Genomic DNA, 26,843 nt, shown 5'->3' on the forward strand with positions numbered 1-26,843 from the left:
ATACTCTGTTTCTTAGTGCAAGATAATTATGATATTGCTGTTGAAGCATCAATTAGTGACAGTGCTTCCACCATACGGTGCTACAGTCCTTGATAATACATTGCTTTTTTCAGGTGATTTTTTCAAGTTGAAAGTCTTACCCCAGGCTGGTGTGATTTCAATACATGAAATGGTAGGATTTATTAAGGCTAAAGAATTAAGCTGATTTTGACATATAGTATCTGGAAGAGAAGTGGTGGAGGTATTTAGAATATGCAAGTGATCCCACAATATGTGCTAGCTTCCAGTTATTTCCTGGTATGTTGTATGCTCATAAATTATACCAATATCAATGGCAAAGTATGTTTTTCTATTTTTTATTCTTCTTTGTTTTTTAGATTAAAATATTTGCCAGTGACACAAGCAGGGAAGAATTTATCAAGGTATTTTTCAGAAATGTGTCCAAGATCTGGGGTGCTATTGAACATATTATTTTCTGTAGCAAACTTTATAGAGTCAACCAATGCCTGATGCATATGATCCCTTTTTTATATTTCAGTGTGTCTGATAGATTTAATTTCAAAACTGGTAGAAACTCTTTTCTCATGGCTTACCTCACAATATTGTTTTGAGCCCACTGTATTTTATGAATGGTACTTGCCATCTCAGTGTATGTGGGTTTGGGTGGTAGCTGATGATGAAAATACACATAATAAATGTGCATAACTGTAGCAACTCTGCCCAGAGTGTAGCATGCCTACATTTCAAGAGCCAGGGAAAATCAGACTTCATTCCAAGCTGAAACAAATTCCACTTTTTCAGATGATGAATTTATGAAGACTTGTTGCAAAATATGTATAGCTACTAATTCTTTTACATTAACATAAATACACTGTACATTAGTTATATTTTATTTTATTTTTTATTTTTGGCAAGCTAGTACTAATTCTGTTATATATTATCCAGATGTGCTCTGTATCCAGACATTGAGATGGAACATCTGGTTTGATTATATGTTGTGTGGCAAAAGAAAAGCTTGTTAATTTTGAACATTCTTTTCTTTCCAATGACTCATAGCATTAAGTTGTGGATTCATGGTAAATCCTGTTTAAAATGTTGTCTCTGTGACCATAGAGATGAATCAGTCTTGCATGAGATCCAAATTTCACAACTGGATTCTTAAATGGGGTACTACATTCCTCTCTTTTATTAAATAAATCTTTTTGGCCCTTAGTTGAATATACAATGAACTTCCCCCAGTTTATAGAGTATATCTAAGTATTTGTTCCGATGTGTGAGCTTGACCTATTCACAGCATGCACTCATCATATTTGGTAAAGTAAACTAAATGATCAAAACACAAAGTTAGAACTTTTTACAATGTCATCATAAGTAATCTTTTAATTACCTGCAGGGCTTATTTACATAGGACAATAACATGGAGTCACATTTGTAATTTTTTCTTTTTCCAATAGTTACCTGTCTCTGGACCTGACTCTTTTATGCAGTTAAAATGAGCCATTTAGAATGTGGATTGATTTTGCTTTGTTTGGATTGGTTTAGTTTTGCTTTTTAGCATCCCGCCAAATCAACATGAACTAATGATTTGCTCTAGTGGTTGAATCAGCATCCATAAAACATTCTGTGACATGTCTAGGATTTTCCCAATTATACTGTATTCATCTAACTTGCTTGGAATAGCCAATATCTTTACAGCACGTCTTTTTCATATAAATATAAATGCTGTCCAGAGCTTGTTTTAAAGGAGAACTGCAGTCCCAATTTCTCAGACCATTTATTAAATCCCGGTAACAAAATTAATTAATTGATGGTATTGCAAAATTTGACAAATTCCAAATTAATCACAAATTCCACAAACGTTCTGTATGCTCACCTTGTTGTCGCAAACCGCTGGTCTCGCCGCCGGCGGGAGTGAGAGTTCTTGTGAATTGTGATGTGAAGCAGCCCCTTCCTGCTCGCTAGTCACTGTAGTGACTAATGTAGTGTGATGTATAAGTGAATAAGAACAGGTTGTGCAGCAGACATTTTACAGTAGAAATGTTCCAATGTGGCCTCTGTGCAGAGTTAACAAGTACTGTAAGTAGTATTCGTAGGCAAAACTGACTCGGAGTTAAGAGCAATATTTTTCATGTATTAAGTATTCACAAGCCTGCTTTTTTAGAATGTAATAAGACCGCTTCACATTAGCAGAAGTTTTTGCCTTGTTCTGAATTGCAGGATATGACCCTGTGCAATCCTGGAAATCTAATTTACTTTGTGTTGGAAATTGGAGGTTTTTACAAGTTACTGTGTACATTGTACTTTCACTGTGGCTTGAAATGCACTCATCCACGCCGACTTTTTCTAAACATAATAATAGCATTGCAGTTCCTCTTCAAGCAATACTGCATTCAAATACAAGGTGAAAAGCAAGCCATTGCACCTTGAAGCTTGAGTTTCTATGTGAACTGTACGACATTGCTACTAGAGGTTGAATCGATCCACACAGATCAACAGCTGTTGATACGGGTCTGTACAAAACGTCTGAGTGAAGTGAGCACACAGAGCAGAGATAAACCGCCGTCGCGGAAGGACTCAGGGGACACACGGCACATTGTTTTGGGCTTGGGAACAGAGACCCTCCCCTCTGCTGTGCTACACCCCTTCCTCCCCACCACCCGCCAACATCCAGATAACGAGACGAGCGCACTTGCCTCTGAGCACAGAGGATGCAGGGATGACAGATGGGGACTCAAATTCTTGTTTTCCCTAAAGATCACGCTCTGAACTGCATATTTCCTTCAGCGGGACAAGACAAACCCCGCCAGAGGAACGGCATGAATCCAGTTTTGCTACCAGGCCTCTTAGACATTAAAGCAGAGGCGTAGCCACGGGTCATGCTCAAGTCCACTGAATATTTAAAGGCACGGTAAAAGCTCCGTGAAGTTCGCCCCCTACAGACAGCACAAATGATGAAACCCACCTCATTCGTTAGTGCTACGTTTCTGCCAGTTTGTGCCATTGAAAGTAGCGTTTGTGCTGTTTTCGTTCCCGAGATACAACGCCTTGTTTTTCCGGGGATCATGTGACCATGCACGGTGACTTTGACCTCCAGTGATCCCGTCTGCCGAGTTCAACAGCTGTTACAGTTTAGCTCGTACCCTTAACATTTTATAGACAACCAATATCCATAAACATGAGCCTCATTAGATATGAATAATACTAAGACATGACACATGCCAACAAGTTAACCATCTATGACATAAACCTATGGTTGTAATGTATGTAAAATCACCGTGATTGTAAGATCCATGGTTTTTATTTTCTATGGCACGTTTTCCTTTCTTTCCCTACCGTGACACGCTGTTGCCAAACGCGTAACTGTGGGATACCATCGTGACAAGATCTCCGCAGCATGTCATGATAGGGACCCCATGTATATCGCATGTATATCGCGGCAGTGTATATCACGACTGGCGCCTTGCTTCCATGCCACCCTGGACCATATCAGGACATGATATAGCCAGATACTACATCCCGAGATATATGGACTTTGTGTCACAACATGGGGTCAGCATATCCTGTCAGGGTATGTCCTATCGCAACATATAGATCCCATGTCGTGATATGGGAGCGGGGCATTTTGTTGGGTTATGTCATATCGCGATATACTCGCTTCATGTCACAACATGGGCGTGGTAATTTTTATCATATCGCGATATATGGACTCTATGTCGCGACATGGTGGGTGGGCGTTTTGGCTGGGCATGTCATATCGCGATATATGGGCTTCGTGTCGCGACATGGGGGCAGGGCACTTTTGCCGGGGTATGTCATATCGCGATATGCGGGCTTCATGTCGCGACATGGGGGCGAGGCGTTTTGTCGGTGTATGTCATATTGCGATATATGGACTTAATGTCGCAACAGTGGCGCCTTGACAGTGATCCGCCAGTCGCAAGGGGTATCGCGATGTGACTGTGGTGCGCGCACTCCTATCGTGACATGCTATCGGAGTCGTGAACGCGCTGTGGATGCCATGACATTCTTTGTCTGCTATTCAGTTTTGACCTCAGTGCGACTTCTCTTAGTTTGATCAGTAATTGGAAACCAGTGGATGTGTTACTGTATATCCAGCGTGCTCATACAGCACACACGGTACACACAGAACTTCCGCTGTGGCTCTTTACCCAATCAGAGTGTCGATTCTCACTCTCACTCCCAATCGCAGCCTGAGCTGTTCGGGGGTTTAGCCAATCACGGGTCTGAGAGCTGTTCAAGCTAGCAGCGCCGGGTGGATCGGCTTGTTTACTGTCAATGAGAAGCTATTTTTAAAATGCTTTACTTATCGGCTTTTTTAACGTCTTTATTGATTCACAATGTCCCGTACTCTTCGAAATAAATACATTTTTATTTGCAATATAAATGTCTCCGCTGCTTTCTGTAATGAATACATGGTGTTTGAACAATTTTAATCGTATATTTAAGGTAGGGGAAACACCTTCCGCTTTGTACTTCAAAAATGAATAGAAATGTAAAGTATATGATAATTATATTATTATGCTCGTGCTTTCAATTTTTGTTTTTTATTGTTAAATTATATTGATCTTGAAACTGATACCTAAAAATGTAAATATGGGCTCTCGTATGCTCGTAAAGCTCGTAAAGCTCAGGGGATTAGGTCTGTGCAACTCTGTCTGCAACTGGCTGCTGGACTTTCTTATCGAGAGACCACAGGTGGTGCGGATAAGCAATAAAACATCAACACCACTCACCCTGAGCACTGGAACCCCACAAGGCTGCTGTCTGAGTCCAAGGTTGTACTCACTTGTAAAACAGCACAAATACTACTTTCAACTGCACAAACCGGCACAAACGTAGCACTAACGAACGAGGTGGGTTTCATCGTTGGTGCTGTCTGCAGGGGGGGGCAACTTCACGGAGCTCTAGGTAAACCCTGTATGGTATTTTAAATACAATATTTCGGACGGATTTTGAATCTTGCATTCTGCATTCTGTTCATTGTGTTTTGTAGTAAAATATTAACTACAGAGTAACTTATAAAACTACTGAACAATTTAAAAATAGGCATTCGAAATACTTAGAACTGTTACTTGCAACAAGTGAAAATGAGCTCTTGCAGCTTTTCTTATGCTAAAGACAAAGTCCTCATATGAGAGGCCTTTGCAAACTAGCTGTCGTTTGATCGGGAGTTTGCCGACTCTCTAGAGTCTAGACAGTAACGAGATTTTCGCCATATTCAATTCCAAGCCCCGACGCTGGTGTCACATGTGGTCCTCTGTTCAAGGAAAGGAAACTCAACCACCCTACAGTACATGCACAGAAATATTTTAATGTACTGCAGGTGAAACAGGAGGTGCTATACTTTTCTCTTTCTCTTTTCATGTGGTCCCATTCTCAGTAGGTTTCATATAGCCTTACATGTACAGAAGCACTTGGATATAGTACATTTAAAAAATAATTCTTCAATAATTTGATGCAATAGTTTACTCAACAAATAAATATGAAAATAAAGGCCTAAAGGCTGCAGTGCACCTTTTCTGTGCGACATGTAGTGCGACTACAAAAATACCAATTACTTCAGTTAGCAACAATACACCCTTCATTCAATTTGTTTTCAACTTCACTTTAAATGGCCAACTGACAGCCATCTAAATATAATACTATATAACATTCCCTCCTTCTGTTCTTTACTCAGCAGCAACACTCACTTCACCAGGAAAACTGTTCCCAGATCATTCTTACATCCATGTAACCAACTGACACATCAATAGGGAGACGCTGGAGACTTTCCTCTTGAAACGCATGTGAAGATCGCAATACCAGATCCGAAACCAAGCTAATTGTGTATGAAACAGTCATGATCACTACCATACTCCATGGATCTCAGATGTTCAGAAGACACGTTAAAATGTTGAGGAAGTATCATCAACACAGCCTGGCGAAAATCTTTAAAAACAGATGACAGATGAACTAACGCTCCTGTTCTCTTACAAACTCAACAAGCAAGAGGTGGTGGTTATCCAACATTAGCTTCACCGAGCCGGCCACATTGTCTCCTTACTCCCCAAACAAACCTCCTCTTTTTTGGTCAGTCATGGCACATGCTCAAGAGGAGGAGAGAAGAAGCATTTTAAAAGATGTCTTCAAGGCCAACATGAAGAAGAGCAACAATAACACCAACTCATGGGAGACTACCGCACATGACCACCTGAGCTGGAGGACATCTGCTGCCATGATCTCAGCCTTATGATGACAACAGGAGGTGGAAAGGCATGAATCGCACAAACAGCAGGCGAACCCCTAAATGTCAACAGAGCCCGGCGTCATCCGGAGAAGCACAGATAAAAACGATCATGGATTACAATCATCCTTAACAGTGAGGAATGCCAATAGCTGTTTTTATTACAGCTAGATGAAGACCTTATCAAAGTGCGTACTTCATCAGTATTTCTTCAGCATGACTCTTTTCACTGTAGATACTGAATTCAAGAGGTATGTCAAAAAAATTGCTGAAGCATTGCCATTGCAAAAAAGTATTGAGGTCTTTCAGAGTTATGCAACTGTAAAAAAGAATGTTTGCAAATATTTCAATAAATCTTTATAAGGTATCAGGCTATCTGGAAACTTAATTTGGCTTTAGAGGAATAGGTTTTGAAACAGGAATTCTTTCACACAAGACTGACTATAGGTATCAGTTCCTCTTCACCTCTCTCTTTCAACCCCTTACAACTGAGTTACTCTGGTCAAATCAGCTCTGGCAGCAATAACCATAAATCCTCAATTTAAAGTGACTGTCAAATAGCAGCTATTATCAACACTTACAGTACATCCCAATACCTTTTAAGGCGAGTCCACAAATCTAGGTGATTTTGATGGTGGGTTGGTTACACATCGTAAATATATAAGAACAGGATCTCCTGTTTGTTCTTATTGACTGTGTTGAATTATATACTGTATTTTATAAACATTGTCTGAAATCATTATTCTAGGACTGATGTTTCTGCCTTATCACTGAAAGCAGTAAATAGCAGATACAGTACGGAATGCTAACAAACTCTACTCCTTCTTACGCATTGGTGTTAACTTCCTTTTTATGTCTGGAGATGGTCATATAAAACTGTTTTGCTGACATTACTGACAGATTTTAATTTATAGCAGCTTAAAAGACCTTACTGTACATAGGTTATGCATTGCGTTAAGAGAACAGAACTACACAGACCACAGTGTTGTATAAAAATATATTTAAGTGGCAATGGGAAGCCCAGAATTAGCAGCTTCAGTTAGTGTATTTTTCTTCTCATCACCGGGTGCAATAACATTTTTAGTTTACACGTAGTATACAAAATTTTCACTTCATAGAGAAACTCTTGCATGCTTCTCATTTCATCTCGTGTGTTTCAGTTTCCCGGAGAATCGACAGTTGGATTAATAAAGTAATGCTAAAAAAAAGCTTTACTTTTTTACTAATGATTACTATATCCTTAAAATGAGAGGCAGTGTTTAGTCCCCAGAAGTTTCAAAAACATTTAAGAACACTGATTTAATTGTACAGTAAAATTTGCACCTCTGAATAAGATAGCATCTCTTACTGTTATAAGTCCTGTAATGAGAATATGCTAAATGATTCGTTTTCTATCAGGGTAGACTATTATTATTTTTCGTTCACAGGCACAAATTAAAAATATGGATGGTCTTTTACTTGTTGAGTGGGTTACTTGGCCCTGGGCAATACTGACACCTCAACATAGCCTCGAAGTAAATTTCACTGTTACTGAGAGACGTTTTCTTTCAATTCTGTAGCAACATCAGTCTTTAAATTAAATCACAGGTAGAAACTCAGCAACACTGCCTTGGAGTGTCCCAAATACTTTGAATCTTTTTTCCACACACCTGGCTGAGCTTTTTTTCTTCTAACAAATGCATTAAAATTTTCTTCGATGTCGCTTTCTCAAAGTACCCACACCCTCAAACACAGGGATGAAGTAGAACGATGTCTAGTTCAGACACACAGATTATGCTGCTCCAGGCTTCCAAAGGCTGTGGAGCTACAACTGTGAAAGTACATCATATATCAAAGCTTGTGGCAGTTATGAACAGGCAACCCAGCCTTGCTGACAAAGCTGACACCATGACGACCTTCAAGAAATGGCTGAAAGAGATTTTTAACTGCTAACTACCAAAGGGTCTAGATGGGCCACACGACCTCCTCTCAGTGGTGGATGTTCTTGTGCCCTACAGTGACTAACATCCAGATTCGGACCCCTGGACTTGACTCAGTACTGAAGGTGGTACTTCTAGGCGTGACTTGGTCAAGCAGTTCCATCAAGATCCACAAGAGAAAGCATGTGCAAGGTGTGGATGATGGGAATGATGGGATGAGGGACAGGGAAATCATCCTTTGGTTGGGCAGTGATGGAGGGGAGCTTGGGCAATAAGCAGGGATGGCAGAGAAAGGCTGGGGCAGTGAAACATTCAGAGCAGGAATGGCCAGGTGACGTTAGGATCGCGCAAAGTGGTAGGGCACCGCAGTCAGCGGCGATGGGCTCAGGTCCCTCACAATCTTATTCAGGCTGGAGATCTTCTCCTCCAGTAGGTAGTTTTTCTTCTCTGCCACCTTCTGCCGTTGCTCTGTCAGCTCCAGAGCCTTGAGGAGCTGGGAGTTCTCCACATACAGGTCCTTGATCAACTCATCCGCCTTGGCGTTTTTCTGGAGCTGCGGAGGCAGGTAGAGAACAGAACGCTTACACATCAGCTGAGTGGTTGTGGATTTCACATTGATGCTGGAGGGGCAAACTGGGACTACAACAACCCCAAAATATTATTCTTTTTGTAAAGAGTTAATCCTACACAGAGGACTTACTTCTTTAAGTGCAGTACTGCAGATCTGCTCCAAAAAAGCTTCAAAGATAATAATTAAAAAAGGAGAAACGATCAAATTACGATTTGATCCGAGCAAAGCAGCATTCCTGGACAGAATGCAAAATTTCCACAACTAAGCTGGAAGTCAGACCAGAAAGAAAGTTAACTATTACATAGTCGGAGAATTGGGGCGAGTAAACTCAGGTTTATCTTCTAATAGTACTATAAAGTAATCTATTTTTTTCTGAATTTTTTATATTCAATTCTGATCTGAAATGCTCCACAATTCAGTATATAGCACTCATGAGTGACAGAAAGAATGGCACCCTGCTACAACGTCTTGTCTGCTCCCCAGTTCTTTTAGATCTCTATTCCAAGGGCAGCCGCATACCTGATCCTTTAACTGGGTGACTTTCTCCTGCAGCAGCAGCTTGACATTCCGTAGTTTCTGCTCAACGTCTCTCATGCGCTCCTCCATCTTGAGCAGCACCACCTCCTGTCCCTCCTGCAACACCCACAGTACACAAGCTATCAGAGCAAGACGAGAGAATCTGATCGCAGCCCCTGTACTGTACTGCACTATGGCAAAGTTTTGATTTTATGGGAGTTTTGTTTTACTGTAAGTGGAAAGCTAGCTTCCAGTCATCCTTGTGATACAGCAGGTTGTGTTAAGACACTTCAGGGAAGAGTCCTTGGGTCCACTGCCATCTGTGTCACATTGTAATACAGGAAAATATCAGCATAAGCATAGCTGATTGTGAGTATAGAACACAGGATAACACAGTTTTGCTGGGTGATCTTTTCACCACGCTGATTTTAAAACCCTGCCGTGCAATTTATGTATCTCATCCCTTTGGATTGAGACTGCAGGGCAGCACAGGCTGCCAACTTCACAGCTGGTTTGCACCTGGTGTCTTTGCTGTAGGAGGTGGCAGCTCAACACCCGCATGTTGTGCCCTGCCTAATCCTAATGGAGCAGTTCCAATTCATTATTTCACACGCCACAGTGTATTACTCACAGTGCACTGGTGTCTACCAGGTGAAGACTGGACAGCTGATCCAAGTCTTTTCTCAAGGGGTGTTATTGGCAGACAACATAGACTATACAGACACAAACAGTTTTTTGCACTCAAGCCTGTAACTTCTGGTTGTGATCGGCACTTTGATTCCATTACCAATTACGTAACACGAAAAGAAAAATACGTGATTATTTCTGAATCAATTGCCGCCATTTTTTTTTAAAAGTGAACTTTTGTGTTAATATAGTGTAGTAATCCCAGGGAGGATAAAATGGCCTAAAATGAATCTGTTTTATAATTATTATACTGACTGATCGTGTTTCAGGTTAAATGAATATAATAATTCCATTCTTAAACAATGTTAAATCATTACTCTTCTCCTTTGTGCCGCATGTATGTTCTTATCGATCAACAAAGGCTTCTGTCAAATGACCAATCCAGGTCCATTGCAGATAAAGGAAAATGACATCGTGTCAAATTGCAGACATAAGTGTACACCTTTAATTATCTAACCTGAAGAAGGCTCCATGGCCGAAACATTGCGTTTTCTTTCTTTTCTTTTCAGCATGGAATAAACCTATCACTTGTTCCTTTGCAGCCTACGCGTGCTGATGCAGCTACCCACCTGATCTAATAAAGTAGCTCATTCAAGCTGTCACAGAAAAGAATTAAAGGTTTACACTTATGTCTGCAATATATGTCTACAAAACTTTATTAGATGTCAATACCAGCTAGTTTTGTTGACATCTGTCAACATACCAAAATCAAATGTACCGTACTCAGTTTTCATGTGGCTGGCATGAAGTGATTGAAACAAAACAATACAAAACTCTCTTAAGTCATGAATATGATCTGAAACTCTACCAAGTATAGTGAGAATCAAATGCAAAACTACACAGGCTTAAACCCAACAGTTTATTTATATCTGACTTCCTTACAAAACTCATCCTTCTTTTTCATCAAACTAATGCAGTTGACATCTGAAAACAGGAAAACTAAATAAATAACGGATCACATAATAAATAAATACAAAATATTTTTTTCCAATTCAGTGATATTGCTATCAGTGAAATTTTAAAAAATAAAATATGCGTACATGGCTACATAAACAAAAAAGTAAATCACATTTTACATTAATAAATAAGAATAACGGGGGAAAAAAACATTACAAAACAGCACTTGAGAATCAATCGTACAAAAACAAGAAATGCACACACTTACAAACAATAACAAACCCATCACAACAATAATAGCCTTCAGAGAGATGCAGCTTGGGGACTTTCAAAAGTTCACAGCAGGCCCGTTCTTTTTCTGTGTCTGTGGCACAAACTGAGTTGGGGATGTAAGTTGTGAAGTCGGTCCTTCAGAGACCAGACTGTGGGTTATTCTAAGGTTTCGGAGAACACTACTGGTGGAGCCCCCCTGCGTAAGGATGACCTAGTCAGACATGTGAGTCCAGCTCATTACTCTTGCACCGATCGGAAACACTCCCTCTGTTCCAGAAGAGCTTCAGCGTCTCACTGGCAACTCAGCCCACTGGCACATTCCTAGAGGGGGCCTTCTGTTATTGCTGGGAGAGGATTCTGGGAGTGAATCCAGAATAGAAATACAGTATATTCCCGGGGTTTTTTTTACACTGTTTAATTGTATGATATTATTTTTGAATTGCCAGTTTTTGTTTTGCTCCACATTCAGGAGCTTGCCTCTTAAAACTGCCTTTCCAATTCAGGCAAACGCTGACAGGAAGTGCTAAAACCAAACCAGCCTTTACTGTTTTTAGTGTTTTGTTTTTTCCAAGTTTGTTTTGCGTTACTGATAAAAATTAATTAATTCCTGTAACTTAGCAGAAAAGAACATAAATATTATAGAGGTAAAAACAGAAGAAGTTTACATAATTGCAATTAAATACCCATTTCTTGTAAAATATGAGACCTTGAATAACACTGAAATCTCAAACCTTTCAAAAACCATACGACAGCCATAAATATGACAAATAAATGATTTCTGTAATTCATCACATTTGTTTTGTTTAGAGGCATGGGCATATCAACATTGAACAGATAACAAAAACAAGAATAAAACCAAAAATAAAGTATACTTTTGTCATGACCACTACATCATGTTTTAGTATTGCTAGCTTTGGTGAGTAGTGCAAATTTTTGAATTCTGATTAAAGCACAAAAATAGTCCATAAATAAATGAAAGTAATACACAATATCCTATTTCTCCTCTTTTGTAATAAAGTAGTCCACAAAGAAGGGAGCTTAAATCCTGACAGAGGATAACACCAAAACATAAGCTACCTTAATTGAAAACAATTAAAAGATTTAGGTATTTTGCTTTTGTACTTGGAATAAGTTTCATCATAATGCCAAAAGTTAAACTTGGATGCAGTTTAAAAGCTCACAGGATTAACTATTTTCTGCTATATTTTTAAATATTTCTTTGGTCTGTTTAAAAATGAGTGCAAAAAAACCCCCAAATAAATCAAACAAATTTCCAAACGATAAGGCTGATGTCATTACTTCGGGTTACTTTGCAGCCCAGCTCAGGATGATGCAAGGATGTTGTAAGAGGGCAGTAGGTTCCGACGATGATCTCCATTTTGCCTGAACCTACTGCCCTCTTACAATACGGGAGGGGATACTGTAGGTGGGCAGACATTCCTCTTCTGCAGTAGTGTTGGCTGTGTTTTGTATCAAACATACTACATACATCTTAATGTGTCTGTTTCTACTCAGTCGTAAGTGCCCCAAAAATATAAAAACCTATAAATAGAGTGCTTTCCATAATATTTCCAACAATTTTTAACTCCACGACACGTGATCATGAAGTATTCCGCTGTGCAACAGAGCGAGCGAGCCGAGACTGGAGTCCCAGCGAGGCAAGAGAAAGCCAGCGCAGCGCCATCTACTGGTGGCATGTTGCTAAGTTCAGAAGTACACTCTCAGTAGGCCAACCCGTTTTCCATCTGAACTATGAATATTTGATAGTGCTAGGGGAGCTCAGAATTGTCAGTTTTTTTAAACTCTACAGTTTGTAATGTCATCTGTCAGCATCTGTAGCTGTTACTCTTCTCTTGTGTGTTCTTAGACTGCTTCCATGCAATTACTAGGCCACACTGTTTGATTCTGAGTGACTGGCCTCATTTATCATCGGCCTCCAGAGCAAGGTCTAATACCTTCATTATTACAGTGATCTACAGCAGCACAGTCACACCAGCAATCAATAATCAATTAAGTACTAAGGTACAGAACAGTGATGTCAAACTTCCTGAAGGACCTGATGTCTGCTGTTTTTATTCCAACCTGAGTAGTCAATGGAACAATTTCCCTTATTATTTTCTTAGACATATTCATGATGTTACATAGAGTACTGTACCATTGATAAAACAAAACACACAAATTGTCAAAGGTACAGTTACTTATAAAACACCCCAGAGCCAAATTACAAGTACATTACAAGTAATTAATTAATAGAGCACCCATCGAACTGAGATCTCAGGCTGGAACAAAAACCAGAGAACACTGGTTTTACTGGCAACTGAGTCTAAAAGCCCTGGTCTAGATGGTTCAGACAAAAAGGAAGCCTGTCCCCTTGATTAGACAGAGCTGTCCAGAATTTGATCATAGACTGTATATATCTTACAGGTCTTTAGATATGGCGCATGTTCATGCTTTCTCACAGTATGCTGGTTATTCCTTCAAATGTTTCCACCTGTCTTGCTCAATACTGTAGGTAAGTAACTTCAGATAGATGGCACTAGAGGTTGGTGAAATAAAAAAGTCATGAGCAAAGAACTGATCTTTAAAAGCAGACTTGACAGAAGAAGTCAGTAAAGCTTATAATGGTAAACTGGCAAAACAGCAGGGCTAGGTCTAACCCATTCAAGGCATCTGTTTTTTTTTTTTTTAGAAATCTATCAAAATATTTTCAAAGAAAAATAAAACCAGCTTGCTGCATATAAAACAAAATGCTGTACCAAACTAAAGTACTGTAGCTCCATTTGGATATGCATTGTAATGAGAATGAATACAGACATATTCATGAAGATCCCTTCATGTATTAATAATCAGTTTACCCAGGGCGGTCAAACCCTGATCCTGGAGGACCGGTCTCTGTGGGTTTTCTAGGTCTCTTTAAATCAGCAGCTCTAGAAGAAACTGGTTTTATTCAGCCAGTAAGTAGCAGAGTGTTAAGAGCTTGGTTGCAATGAAAACCTGAAGACACACTGGCTCACTGGGATCAGATCTGGAGGAATTAGATTTACACTGAAAACAGGACTACCCTATACTTCATCCTTTCTGGCCAAATATCACACTGTTTACCCTTTTCACTCCTTCAGTTTCTAAATCAGGAGTTCCCAGGTCCTAGTCTATCTGAACCCTCAACTGAACTAACGTGCTGCGTGATTAGAACCTCTGCAAGCTTTTTTTAATTGACTCAAATCGTGGAGATTTTAATTCACTTGTGAAGTGCATGAATGCACGATAGTTAAAAGACCAGCTTCCAACACGTTTAAAAACTGCAAACAAAGAGTTCAAATTACTGCTTTACTTTGTCAATTAAGGGTTCAATAATATAACCCAGCTGGAATAAAACCTAGCAGGTGTGTTGGCCTCCAGCACCAGGATGTAGACCCTCCTCTAAACCCATGACATACTGTACGTGTCAGTGCAGCAGGCTGTACCTGATGTTCTATGCCAAGACTGTGCCTCATGAAGTTTAATACAGTGGACCACTAGAGCTACCCCTGCCTCAGCCTTCACTCCCATCAGTGCTGAGGGACAGCTTCTCTCTTGCCACGCACGCTGAGATTTCAGCCTGCTCCTCCCCAGAGTCTCAGCTGACCCTGTCTGGAGGTTAACGAGCTTATGCCAGCAGGAGGAGGTGACGGGGAGGAGGGGGGGGGGTCAGGACTGGGAGGGAGAGAGAAATGGCAGTTAGTTGCCAGGCCTTCACAGTCTGCCGATCCTCCGGTAGGTTTCTGCGTGTGCTGCCCGCGGCTCCGGTAATGCGCCCTGGAGAGAGAAGGCAGGTACACTTCACCCGAGCACAACCTTCCGCCAGCCACCACCCCGACACCAAGGCAGACCCCAGCAGGCAACACCAGGCATGACGCACAAGGCGAGCGGCTTTGATCCCTACAGGCTAGTGTGCTCCCAAGGTCAAATGACTTGCTGCCCAGTTCTGGATTAGATTTGGCTACTACCAATCCACACTGACAAGGCCAGTTAGTTAATTATGGGTGGTGGCCTCACACAATTTCACAAATGCTGGCAATCTCCGAACGCTACTATTGCTACTTCTCCTTTACAACCAACTATTTCTCTTCTTTTTTTCTCCTGGATATTGCTGCTTTCAGTACCGTGACTACTTCCTCGTGCCTTAAAAAAAATAAAAGAAAGCTCCCCAAAAATCTGTGATGCTGCATTTACAGGAGGAACAGGAATGCATCTGTGACATTATCTTCTTTAAACCTGAACCAGCCAGAAAAAGAACAGCGATATCTGACCAGTGGAGAATAAGAACTTGACTTAGTGGTCACTGAAGCTGGTCCTCTTGGAGCTCTGGCCATCCAACTTTGTTTTAGTTCTGGTAATACTTCTACAACTGTTTTGTGTGTTTAACAAAGCCACTTTAAAATGAACCTCTACCTACAGACACCCCTAAATCAGATGAAAGAAGGTGACAGCAATGATGTTTCATTTCCCTACTGCTGTCCACTGAGGACTATTAAACCTTAGTCGTTGCCATAGAACAACAGCACAGCCCAACAGAACAAGCAGATAGAACTACCACACACTGGAAGCACAGTGGAACCACACCGCTCCCAGGACACCAGTAACGAGAGATCGGTCTTGCAGTAGCCTCCTAGCCCAGTGTCAGTAAAGGAACTCAGTCCCTATGTAACCCCCAATATTTACAAGTTACTTCTTAACCCTTCCAAAACCCACACAGGGCTCCAGGTCTTAACTCTATCCTGAGACTACCTGTGCATGTCCACTGTGCTTGAGGTGCAGCAGCTGAATGAGAAAACGAAATGTGTCTCAGGATTTCAGACAGGTGAGGGAACTACAGTAGCCAGTGGCAGCCGTGAAGACACTTTTTCACTGCGCCGCCTCTCACAGGGAATGGAGTTCGAGAACAGCGGAGGGGATATGAGATGGGTGAAAAGGGCACCACACCGAACATGAACATGGAACCTTTCCCAGAACTACATCAAGTACAGGAAAGACAACCAGTCTAATATAATGGAGGGAAAAGTTAGAATTGAATCAGCGTAGGGTAAAAAAAGGTTTGAACGTCCACAACTGCAATTTTCTTTTAAACAAAACCATGTAATTAACCGTTTGTGCATGTCCAACAATTACCATCACACTCACTTGACAATATAATGTAAAGCCATTCCTCTCTTTTCAATGTTAAAGGCCAAGTATTGAATGTAACAGTTCTGTTTTTAAATCCTGCTTTAGCAAGAGAAAACACGTTGCTACATGTTCTGTAATTATACAGTGCATATACTGCATACCTTTAATGAACTTGCAATATTCAAGGATATCGTGGAAACTACTATTAAACATACAGTCATAACAGCTCTGACCAGCCTAATAAAACGAGCCAGAAATGCACTGTTGAAGGCTTAGAACATAAGAAAGGTTATAGATGAGAAGAGACCATATAACCCCACCTAGCTCATTTGGCTGCCTGTTTAGTCCATCACACACAAGGAATAATGTTATTTCTTCCTATCAAACTGATTACCACTTTACCAGTCCTACACCTAAAAAGATCTTCTGAAATCCTTTTTTCTTGAAACAAACATCCACACATCACAGTCCATCCCATCCTTAATAACTTGTTTACCTGTAACAATGTCGTTTAAAAGCATACATTTTTGGGACAATCTGAGGTTCTCTCTGGCCTAACCAAAACTATGAATACATTGCTATTTTCATCAGTGGTGCGTACTTGATTAGTGTGTACTTTGATGTTTGCAAGAACTGCTTTGAACCGCTAAAGCAACAAGCCCATAATTGCCTAAATGCAACACAGAGTGACATTTATAGATTAACTAAATATTAAGTCCAAGAATAAAGCAGAACAGGGGAAGAAATCAAGACAAAGTATTTTCTAATGTGAAAAGAAATATTTCAAATCAGGCTTGCCTGAGTTGACCAGTGATAAAACATCTACCAAGCAGATTCAGATACTTTCAAATAATTTCATCCTTCTCCTTTAGTGTACAATGGGCTTACAGGGAACCACTCTGAGCAATTACTGTAACTGCGAAGCTTGCTTGTGGCAGATTGTCAATCTCAAGGAAAAGACTGGTGCAATGAAGGACAATGAGAGTCTACATGAAGTGAAATGAGATCGAATGAAGATCAAGACTTGATTTCAGCTCAAGATAGCTTGAAGACACAAAAGGCAGAATCACTAGGTATGTACCAACACTGTTAAATATTTAAAAAAACTTGTATAACCACAATAAAGACAAAAAATATTTCAACATTTTGAGCAAGTTCCCTTATTTAGAAGGAAGAACGCAGTATTCCCCCCAAAAAATTGAGCTAGTAAACTACTGTTTTCCAAGGCAGTCTAGTAAGCATGGTAGTGGTGGTACTCTCTGGTAACTTTGCCTCCTAGTGTCTGTAAATAGTGCTGTGCAGTCTTACCTCTTGGAAAGGAACAACTCGAGATTCACCTCACTTTGTTCCAAGAATAAACATGCCTACAGCAGGCTCCACAGCCCAAACAATGTGTTTTTCTTTTTCCATTTCCAGTCTGGAATGAACCTCTACTTGTTCCTTTGCCAGAGCTCGCGCTCAGATGCGGCTCCCCGCTCCTACCTGCTGTAGGCTGAAGTCAGGGCCTCTCCCTCCCAGCTCCTCCCCCCGGTGCTGTCCCTCGCGCTCCAGCTGCAGCAGCCGGTGCTGGGCCTGGATCAGCTGCTCCCGTGGCAACACCCCACCCAGCTGGACCTGCAGAGCCCGGGACAACACAGGACAGAGGTGGGGGGGGGAGAAGAGCATCACTGTCAGTGAGGGGGCAGGGGCTGGAAGGGCCTTACTATGAGTACAGGTGACCCACCCCGTCAGAGGTGAGGCCGGAGACACTGACCTCCAGTAGCTGGGTCTCCAGCCTGGCTTGCCGGGCCTTGAGGTTCTCGTTCTCCTGCCTCAGGCTCTCCATCTCTCTTTGACTCTCGCTCTGCTCGCTCACCTACAGGAAGGGACGAAGCCGGGGAAAAGGGTTTCACTACTGGAGCTCTCAGTTAAATCGTGCCGTTTCTGACACAAAAGCCCTCAATTTGAATAAACACAAGCGCGATACAGCAGTTCACACAGAGGGATCGAGCTGACGGAGACTTTATTTACCTGTACTTTAATGAGCCCAAATTAGTTTTTAAAGGAGAAGAGGCAAACTGCTTTACCTAAGCTCTCAGCTCAAGGTGAGATTTCAAGAGAAGTCGATGTCACGTCTTGCGAAAAAAGCAGACTTCTCGTGAAATTGGTCATTATTCATCTTTTGTGTAGTTCTGTGCGCCTCTGAAGGGTGTGCCCCCTTCTCTCTCACCTTCCTGTTGGCGATGAGCAGTTCTTTGCGCACGGAGTCCAGCTCACGCTTCACGCCGAGTTTCTCCTGCTCCACGGCCTTCACCAGGCTGGACTGGCCTTGCTGCTTCTGCTGCTTCAGGGACAGTATGGTGGACTCCAGCTGTCGAGTCTGAAGGCAGGTAACAGAGGACTAACATGAGGGGGCGAGGCTACTCCAACAGCTGGATACCTGCTTCACAGTCTACAGCGAAACACAACCCCGCAGGATTATCCAGTCGCCATTTCCCCAAACTCTGCAGAGCAGCTTCTGTTGTACATTTAAACTCTTTCCATGTCATAACCCACTGTTTGGTCATGTCTCTGAAAGATGGATCCGTACCTTTGTAATTATTTTAAGAAGTAGATAAGCAATGAAGACTAAGCCGTCACAGAAGCTCCTTATGGTGCAGCCTGGCCCACTCACCTTGTCCCGGGAGAGGATGAGGTCACCCTTGGTGTTCTGCACCTCCTTCTGCAGCCTCTCGTTCTCCTGCCGCAGAAGCTGCTGCTCCTGGTCCACCAGCCGGGACAGCTCCTCCCAGTACAGCTTCTTCTGGTGGCTCTGGTACCCGCTGGAATGCAGAGCCAGCTCCAGGAACTGGTTCTGATCCGAGGCAGAGAACGTCAAAAACCAAGCACACCATAAAGGATGGCTTTTGTTTTTTTTTGTAATTTCTAGCGCAGTTGCTCGCATAGTGACTGAAGCTGTACATCTCCAGGAAAAAACCACACTGGAGAACATGTGCAAGTACTGAGTTTCATTGTCTTGCTGACGTGCAAAAGGAAAGGATTACACATGGTCTCGTCTTCCTTTCAGTAAGCCACGTCTTATGATAAGTGCACTTGAAAAGACTAGATTGATTTTGGCTAAAAATTCCTTCATCTCAGTCTTACCTTATTGTTGGCATTCTGCAGCTGCTTATGCAGAGACATCACTTCCTGTTTGAGGGCTTCTTTTTCTTGCTGGGTGACCCTCAGGTCTGACTTCAGTCGGGCTGTCTGGAGATTGACAGTCTGAAGGGCTTCATCCAGAGCCTGGACCTGACCCAAAACATCCAAGAACACTGTCACACCCCTAGAAATCATCTACAGATTTGCACTGCACAAAACTATGACACACAAAAACCTGATGTGTTCAGATCGTTAGAAAAGATCTACTTAATAGCTATTGACCGTAGAACGCTTAGTAATAACACCACAACTGCCCCCTAGTGGACATTCAGGGAAGCTATATGACAACATCAACTCGATCGCAGACGCACACCAGGTCCCTGGACTTAAGGGCATACCCTACACTGACAGGGTGATGGCACTGGGCCCTTTTCAGACATTCTTGGGACATTTGGGACATTTCTTCAGAATGAACAGTAAAGCACGAACCAGAGGCGGAAACTATGTGAAAGTGCAATCTAAAGCAAGAATGCTTTTTTACCCAAAGAGTGGTTGAACAAGCTACACAGCCATGTTGTTGAAGTCGACACCCAGTCTCCTTTCTAGAAATGACGCAATACCTTGTCCAGGGAGGCAGAGAGCTGAGTCTTAAGGTTCTGGGCCTGCTGCTCTACTGCTTGACGTTCCTGTCTGAGATGAGACAGCTGGTTCTCCATCGTCCCTAATTTTGCAACCTGCACACAGTGAAGACCAAACCTGAGTGACCAGGAGCAGCGCTTAGGAACTGACTACAATACAGGGTTTGCCGCAAAAACCAATACATTTATAAACCAGTTCTGCACAATATTTAATCTGAACAGTAAAATATTAAAATGAATAGTGTAGAAATTGAAAGTACAGATAGAGAGCAACAAGTGGGTGTTATTGAGTATTACAATCGTCTTTCTTCAGGAGATGCGTACAGTTCAAACAAGGCTTAATGCTTTAATGAAGGGAAGGAATTTTAGTCATGTTCCAAATATTGATGCAGAAGTTCCCATAGTTCCTGTTTGATTTTCACCTATGTGTTGTTGCAGAAATAATACTTGGGTTACTACTAAAAGTTCAACACAATACAGGATGTGGGAATTCGGAATTTAATATTGCTTATGTGTTTACAGCCATAGTGTGCCAGTATGCTCCCCACACACCAGCTATCAGTGGGGAGAAGAACAGAGTGATGAAGCCAATTCAAAGATGGGGAGGCCATGATTGGTGAAGGACAGGGAGGAAATTTGGCCAGGACACTGAGGTAACACCCCTTTTATTTTCAAAAAGCACCCTGGGATGAGAATCAGGACCGCAATTTTACATCTTGGTGACGAATGGTGTTCATCACTACGGGGCATTAGGACCCACACGGACTGCAGGGTGAGCACTTTTCAAATTGTAGTCACAAGAGCTGAAGATACTACAGTACACCCCACGATGCCCGGCTCTGCACCTTGTCCACGCAGCGGCTCAGCTCCTCACTCAGAGTCTCCTTCTCCCTCTGGAGTTTCTCGCTCCTCGACACGGCACTGGCCAGCTCAGAGCGCAGGTCCCGGCTGCTGCACAGCTGCGCATCAAACAGGAGTCACCACTTTGCCTCCAAACCCCTCCACAGGCTTCGTCATAGTAGGCGAAATTCTACACCTGAAGGCTCCACAGCTAAACCATTGTGTTTCCTTTATTTTCTTTTCAGCTTGGAATAAACCTATCACTTGTTCCTTTGCAGCCTACGCGTGCTGGAGCAGCTACCCACCTGAACTATATTCTCAGCAGATGATTCAATGGGATATACACTGCCCTGCTGCAGTATCTAGGACTGTGGATACCTCTGTGATAAAGCTGCCAACCATAGTTAGGACAGCAGAAGAGATAAGGACGTTTTTTTTAAGAAAGACTAAAATCTTCTCCTTTTTTCTATTTTAGAACATATTTCAAGCCTAGAGAAATAAATTACCCACAGTCCATTTTAAAACAATGCAGTAAAGCCTCCATTGAATTAGGCTTTATGTAGACAGAATGAAGCAGTTTTTTCAGGTTACTTAAGATGTTATAACAAAGTGTGGGAACAAACGCCTTAATTGTGGTTCAAAAAGACACAATATTTGTATTAATGATACTTTGCATTCAACTGTTCATTTGTCAAAGTGCACATTACATTATGAGGGGTTGAGTTAGGATTAATTTTAGAATTAGGATCAGTGTGTGGGCCATTATGAAACTTTATGTGCCCGTTATGTCTTTAAAGAATGATTTTAAAGAGTTATGAAGGCTAGTGTAATATCCTGTGTAACCTGTAAGGAGATATTATGAAATTATTATGCATGCTACATAAGCCCTTCAAAGGAAATTTCACTGACACTGTGGGATTGCAAGGTCTCTGTGTAAAGTATTCAGTTTGTGTTTCAGTCACCTGCTCCTTCAGGGTGGAGAGTTCCTGGCTCATAAGCGCCCTCTCCTGCTCCAGCTGGGCACTCCTCTCCTGGGCTGTGGCCATCTCTTTCTCCAGGCCTGACAGGCGAGCTGCCATCTGCCAAGAACAAGTGAGATGTGCTCATATGGCTAAAACCTAACTAGAAAGAAGGATTATATCTGAACACATCTGGGTTCTGGGCGCCCCCATGTAAAACACGTCACATTGCAAACAAATGTCATGTTTATTTTTTCAGAATATATAATACATAATGACTACCAAAAAAAACATTTTCATTCCTGTATTCTTACAAATCAAAACAAAGGGTGGACTAATTGCAGTTACCTTCTGATCACATCACGTGATCGTCTGGGAGCCTATTGATCTTAAACAGTAGATCTATTTAGCTATTAATCTCCTCCCATTCTTCTCTACCTATGATGCCCCATTATCAATAAAGTTGTTGTGAGTTGAAAGCATCATGAATTGAACTGAATTGAATTGAAAGCTCTAAAGACCAATGTTTTCTCTGTTTGGGGGGAAAGTGGAAAAACCCCTATCAGGTACCAGTTAAGGGATATAATCAGAGACTGAAATCCAGGGCTTCCTGATGTCCCTGCTGTTTGGGTACATGAGGTGCCTTCCTGCTGCTCAAGGCCCACCTGGCTCCTCTCCTGTGCGAACTCGGCAGCCAGCGCCGCTCTCTCCCTCTCTAGCTCCCCCTGGTGGTGCTGGCGCCGGCTGCTCGCTTTCTTCTCCCGCTGCTTCAGCAGCTCGCTGAGCCGGCGGTTCAGCTCCAGCACGTCGGCTGCGTTCTGTGCGCTCTTGTGCGAGAGCAGCCCGTTCTCGTCCTCCAGCTGCTGCCCTCGGCTCCTCAACTCCAACACCTGGCCAGCAGAGAGAGAGAAAGAGAGCCCACCGTCAGTAAGGCCACATCTCTATTCAGTCTAAATATATACAGTAGATTCACAGTTCGATCACGTCCTCCTCGAATCAATGCAATTAAGGTTATAAACTTATTTGCGTTTAAATGGGAAAACGAGACTGAGAAGGTTTCACTGTAAAAACCATAAAAGTCTTTTCAGTGTTTTCCCATAAAAATCAAGTTTTGCACCTTACTTATTTAAATGATAAGGCCGTTGCTTAAATAAAAGTAAATCACATTTTTGCCGACAGCTTATCACCTGGTTCTTTAAGCTCTCGTTCATCGTCAGAGCTGCAGTCTTTTCCTTCTTCAATTGATCAATTTTGCGTCTGTGAAATAAGGCAGACACATACTTCATTAAAAAAAAAAGTATCATGCCAAGGGAGACGTTTAGAAATGCACAGCCACATACAGTTTGTAATAAGTATCAAAATGTAACACTTCAAGACTTCAAGTTAAAAAATGACTATATTGCAGGGAAAACAACAAACTACATAAACCTGCTATTTAAGGTGCTAACTGTGTGTTATTAACTACTAAATATTCCATCAGGAGTGAATAGAGAGGAAATAAATAATCTAGAATTTATTATCTTTTATTTGAGCCATCAATAATAACCAGATAGATTCATCTACTTTTAACTTTTTATCTTTTAAGTTTCTTACAGCATTTCCTCTTGGCTCTTATTGAGGTCTTTCAGTTCCTGCTGTGAGATGTTGCCCTCTTCCTTGAATTTGGAGATCTCCCATTTCAAAATGAGGTTTTCTTCTGCCAGACGGCCAGCCTCCCCTCTACATTGGAGACAGACAGGATAGGAGAATTAGAACAAGTTACTGTTCCTTGTTCCCAGACTTCAACTGTTTGGTGAGGTGTGTTTGAGAAAGTGTACAGAATTGAGGGTTAGATCTTGTGTAAACCACTAAAATAACATTTGCTGTATTAAGAAAACACTTTTTAGTACCTTAGGTTCACAATGAGCAAATTATTCAGATGGATACAACAATTAAGAGTGTAAAATGTAGATCCAACAGACTTTCCTGAATTTTAGTTTATTATTTCCCTTCATAAGAGGGCTCTATCAAGAAGAGGATTATATCTCTGAATAGACATTCAAGAACTACATATATTCTATGTGATAATTTCCAAGAATATTGTGCTGTAAAAGTGTTTCCTAAACAAGCCTGCAAACATTTCTCCTAAGATGACGTACCTTAATCTAATTTATTAAATGTAAGTATCTTAACAATAATTACAAGATGATAGAGTTAAATAATTGGGTCTAGAGCTATGTTACATCATTGTATTTTTTATATGAAGTAAATGACATAGTTAGAAGATGTTTCAGGCAGAGCTGCCAGTTGTATACTGTTTGTAACATTTTTCTCAGCCACTGTTCAGTTTACATTTCACCCTCTTATGTAGCCTTTTTATAGACTAGTTTATTTGTACACACAGAGACACACTACATACATGCACAGCCATTACACACTGTACACCTTTTATTTTATCGCAGAAAGAAATAATCTTTGTCAGTGCACTCTAGATCAATCTTCAATGCTGGACAGGGTTTTTTCCCACAATCGACACAGTCTTGATTCAGTCATGCCATGAAAACACAAGCCTGTCAGATTGTTACATCATCTACATAAAGGTTTTCTTTTTTCTAAGGGGTTAAGACAGCAACAGAGACAGCAAGAGCTCCATATCTATGTGGGATTAAAAGCGCTATTCTAGGTCACGTGTTACAAATGTAAGTTCCGCTAAGTAGCCAAGCAGGAATGCAGGGTTAGTTTAGTTCGACAGGGCACACAAGGAAGTTGGATGCTCCATATCCGACGATGGCTGCTGGTACATTACCTGTGGGCCTGCATCTTTTCTTGTAACGTTTGACATTTCTCTTGAAGTTCAGCAACAGTTTCCTGCAGTTTTGCCTTTTCCCTCTCTAGCTCGGTGCAGCTATCTTCAAGTTCTGACACAGCCTGAATCTTCGCTTCCAACTGAGAATTTAGGTCCTGAAAAGTCTCCTTCTTGTGAACGTTCATTTCTGCCACCTCCTTGGTCCCTTTAGTGTCCTGACAGAGGTTTTTAAGCTCTTCGTGTTTCTTTAATTCTTGGATCTCTGCACAGAGTTTTGAATTTTCTTCCACCATACGGGCCACTTGCTTTTGCAATTTGGAATGCCTGCCTTGGATGTGCCCGACACCTTGCATTTTTTCCTCAAGCTCGTGAACTTTGTTTTCCAAATTCATCTTTTCCTCCTGGAGCTTTCTCTTTTCTCTAGTGCATTCCTCATACCTACTTTGAATGTCAAACAACTGTTTAGTCTTGCCCTCCAGGTCTTTGGTCCGTTCAATCATTCTAGAGATGTCTTGCCGGAGTTCTTTGTTTTCCTTCTGTGACTGCTCTCCGGCAGCAATCTTTTGGGCATCATCTTCCAAAAGAACTTCAAGTTCACTTGTCCTTTTCTCAAGACGACAAACCTCTTGCTGGAGCTGCAGGTTTCGGTCATGAGCATTTTCTAACTGGGCCTGCACCCCGGCGTGAAGATACACTTGGTCCTGAAGCTGCTTCAGTTTTTCATGTAAGTTTTCCATCTCACTATGGCAGAGCTTTCGCTCTTTCACAGCCTGTTCAACTTCATCCTGAAGCTGATGAATCCCTTCATTCGGTTTTTCCAGCTTTCTGATATTTTCTTTAAGTAAATCAGAATCAGAATCACAACCTTGTTCTTTCTCTTCAGATACCTGGGGTTCTGTACCTATGCTGCTTTCTGAGGTGGGTGTATTCTCGTCAGGAGATCTAATTTTGACTGTTTGCAGGTCAGTGAGGCCTTTTTTAGCTTCCAGTTCCTCTGTCCTTTTTTTAAGATGTGAAATCATGCAGAGTGCTTCTTCGTTTTCCTTCTGCACCTCTTCAAATCTCTCCTGCAGCTTTGACATCTTGGTCACTTCAGTTCCCAGCTCTTGAATTCTGATTTGGAGCTGGCTGTTTTCAGCCACCAAGCTCTGTATCTCTGCCCATTGTTTTTCTAACAGATTCAGATTCTCTTTGTTCTTCTCCTCTAAGTCAGTCAATTGGTCCTGGATCTCTGCCTTCTCCTGCTCAAAATCTTCAACTGCCTGTTTCAGCAGAAGTTCCAGATCATCAGCTTTCTTCTGTGCCTGAATCAGAAGCTCATCTTTGGCATTCAAGTTTTGTTGAAGATCTTTATGCAGATCAGCCAATTGCTTGGTAAGTTCACTCTCTTTTACCTTTGCAGTGTGAATAAAGGCTTCTAATTCCTCTTGCAGTTGATCGTTTTTAGCTATCAAGCCATTTAACTGCTCCTTGTAACTCTTCTCCATCATTTCTCTTTCTCGTTCAAACTCCTGTGACACACACTCCTTCTCTCGCTTTAGGGAATCTCGGAGACGCTCCATTTCTTCTTCACTTTCTCGGAGAATCTCCTCCTTCTCAAACTCCCACTGCGCCTTCTCCTCTGTATGTCGCATTGTCAGATCCTGGAGCTCGTTCTGGTGATGTAACTCTAGCTTGGACATGTCCTTCTGCAATCTTTCTGAAACAGCTTCCTGGTCTGAGAAGCGGGATTCTAATTCCCTGATCTTCTGGGAATAGTGTCTTTCCAGTTCCTTCCTGCACATGTCAACCATCAACAAACAGTTATCATCAAAACCGCCACTGGGGAGAAATCTGAATCCATCTGGCTTAGCAAACCACCAAAACCATTTCATTTCATAGAGGACCGATTTTCCTTCCCTACAGTTTAACTCCATCTCTCAGGAGAGAAATTAGCAATTCTGTAGATTTACATTTTCTTTCATGTGAAAAAGTACTTACATTTTGATCACTTTTTGATATAAATGTATAACCGAGATATGTCAAAAGCATTCCCGAGTGTGAGCAAAACATTAAAATATTTGAAATAAAAATATATATAAAACAATAATGTTCAGTTATAATTGACTGGAAATCAGTAGGCATGTTCACCTATACTGCTAAAAGGACGTAATGTAATTTCTTGTGTGATCATTTACACTGAATAGCAAAAAAGACTTCAAACCTCTAAAACAAAAGTACATTTAGTCATCCAAGTTCAGCCTTAGTTA

At 41.5% G+C, this 26,843-nt stretch overlaps 1 protein-coding gene across 3 annotated transcripts in view; it reads right to left on the reverse strand.

Moving 5' to 3' along the window:
* Window positions 1-7,227: 7,227 nt before the first annotated feature.
* nin (ninein (GSK3B interacting protein)) overlaps window positions 7,228-26,843 on the reverse strand; it is a 44,194-nt gene continuing 24,578 nt past the window's right edge. Inside the window, exons 17-30 of one of the 3 annotated variants that reach the window (XM_088648277.1) lie at window positions 24,595-26,370; window positions 23,403-23,528; window positions 22,997-23,066; window positions 22,475-22,699; window positions 21,813-21,929; window positions 20,856-20,969; window positions 19,993-20,106; window positions 19,376-19,522; window positions 18,906-19,085; window positions 18,462-18,611; window positions 18,006-18,107; window positions 17,735-17,866; window positions 9,254-9,367; window positions 7,228-8,716 (exon numbers count right to left, since the gene is read on the reverse strand). In XM_088648277.1, the coding sequence (XP_088504403.1) occupies window positions 8,501-8,716; window positions 9,254-9,367; window positions 17,735-17,866; window positions 18,006-18,107; window positions 18,462-18,611; window positions 18,906-19,085; window positions 19,376-19,522; window positions 19,993-20,106; window positions 20,856-20,969; window positions 21,813-21,929; window positions 22,475-22,699; window positions 22,997-23,066; window positions 23,403-23,528; window positions 24,595-26,370 (3,583 nt within the window). In that variant the 3' untranslated portion in view covers window positions 7,228-8,500. Of the gene's footprint in view, window positions 8,717-9,253; window positions 9,368-10,777; window positions 14,903-17,734; window positions 17,867-18,005; window positions 18,108-18,461; window positions 18,612-18,905; window positions 19,086-19,375; window positions 19,523-19,992; window positions 20,107-20,855; window positions 20,970-21,812; window positions 21,930-22,474; window positions 22,700-22,996; window positions 23,067-23,402; window positions 23,529-24,594; window positions 26,371-26,843 lie in introns of those variants that run through there. The other 2 variants (XM_088648280.1, XM_088648278.1) reach the window with 2 other exon arrangements.

Source organism: Lepisosteus platostomus, chromosome 10, assembly GCF_059453375.1.
Source record: "Lepisosteus platostomus isolate fLepPlt1 chromosome 10, fLepPlt1.hap1, whole genome shotgun sequence".
NCBI lineage: Eukaryota > Metazoa > Chordata > Actinopteri > Semionotiformes > Lepisosteidae > Lepisosteus > Lepisosteus platostomus.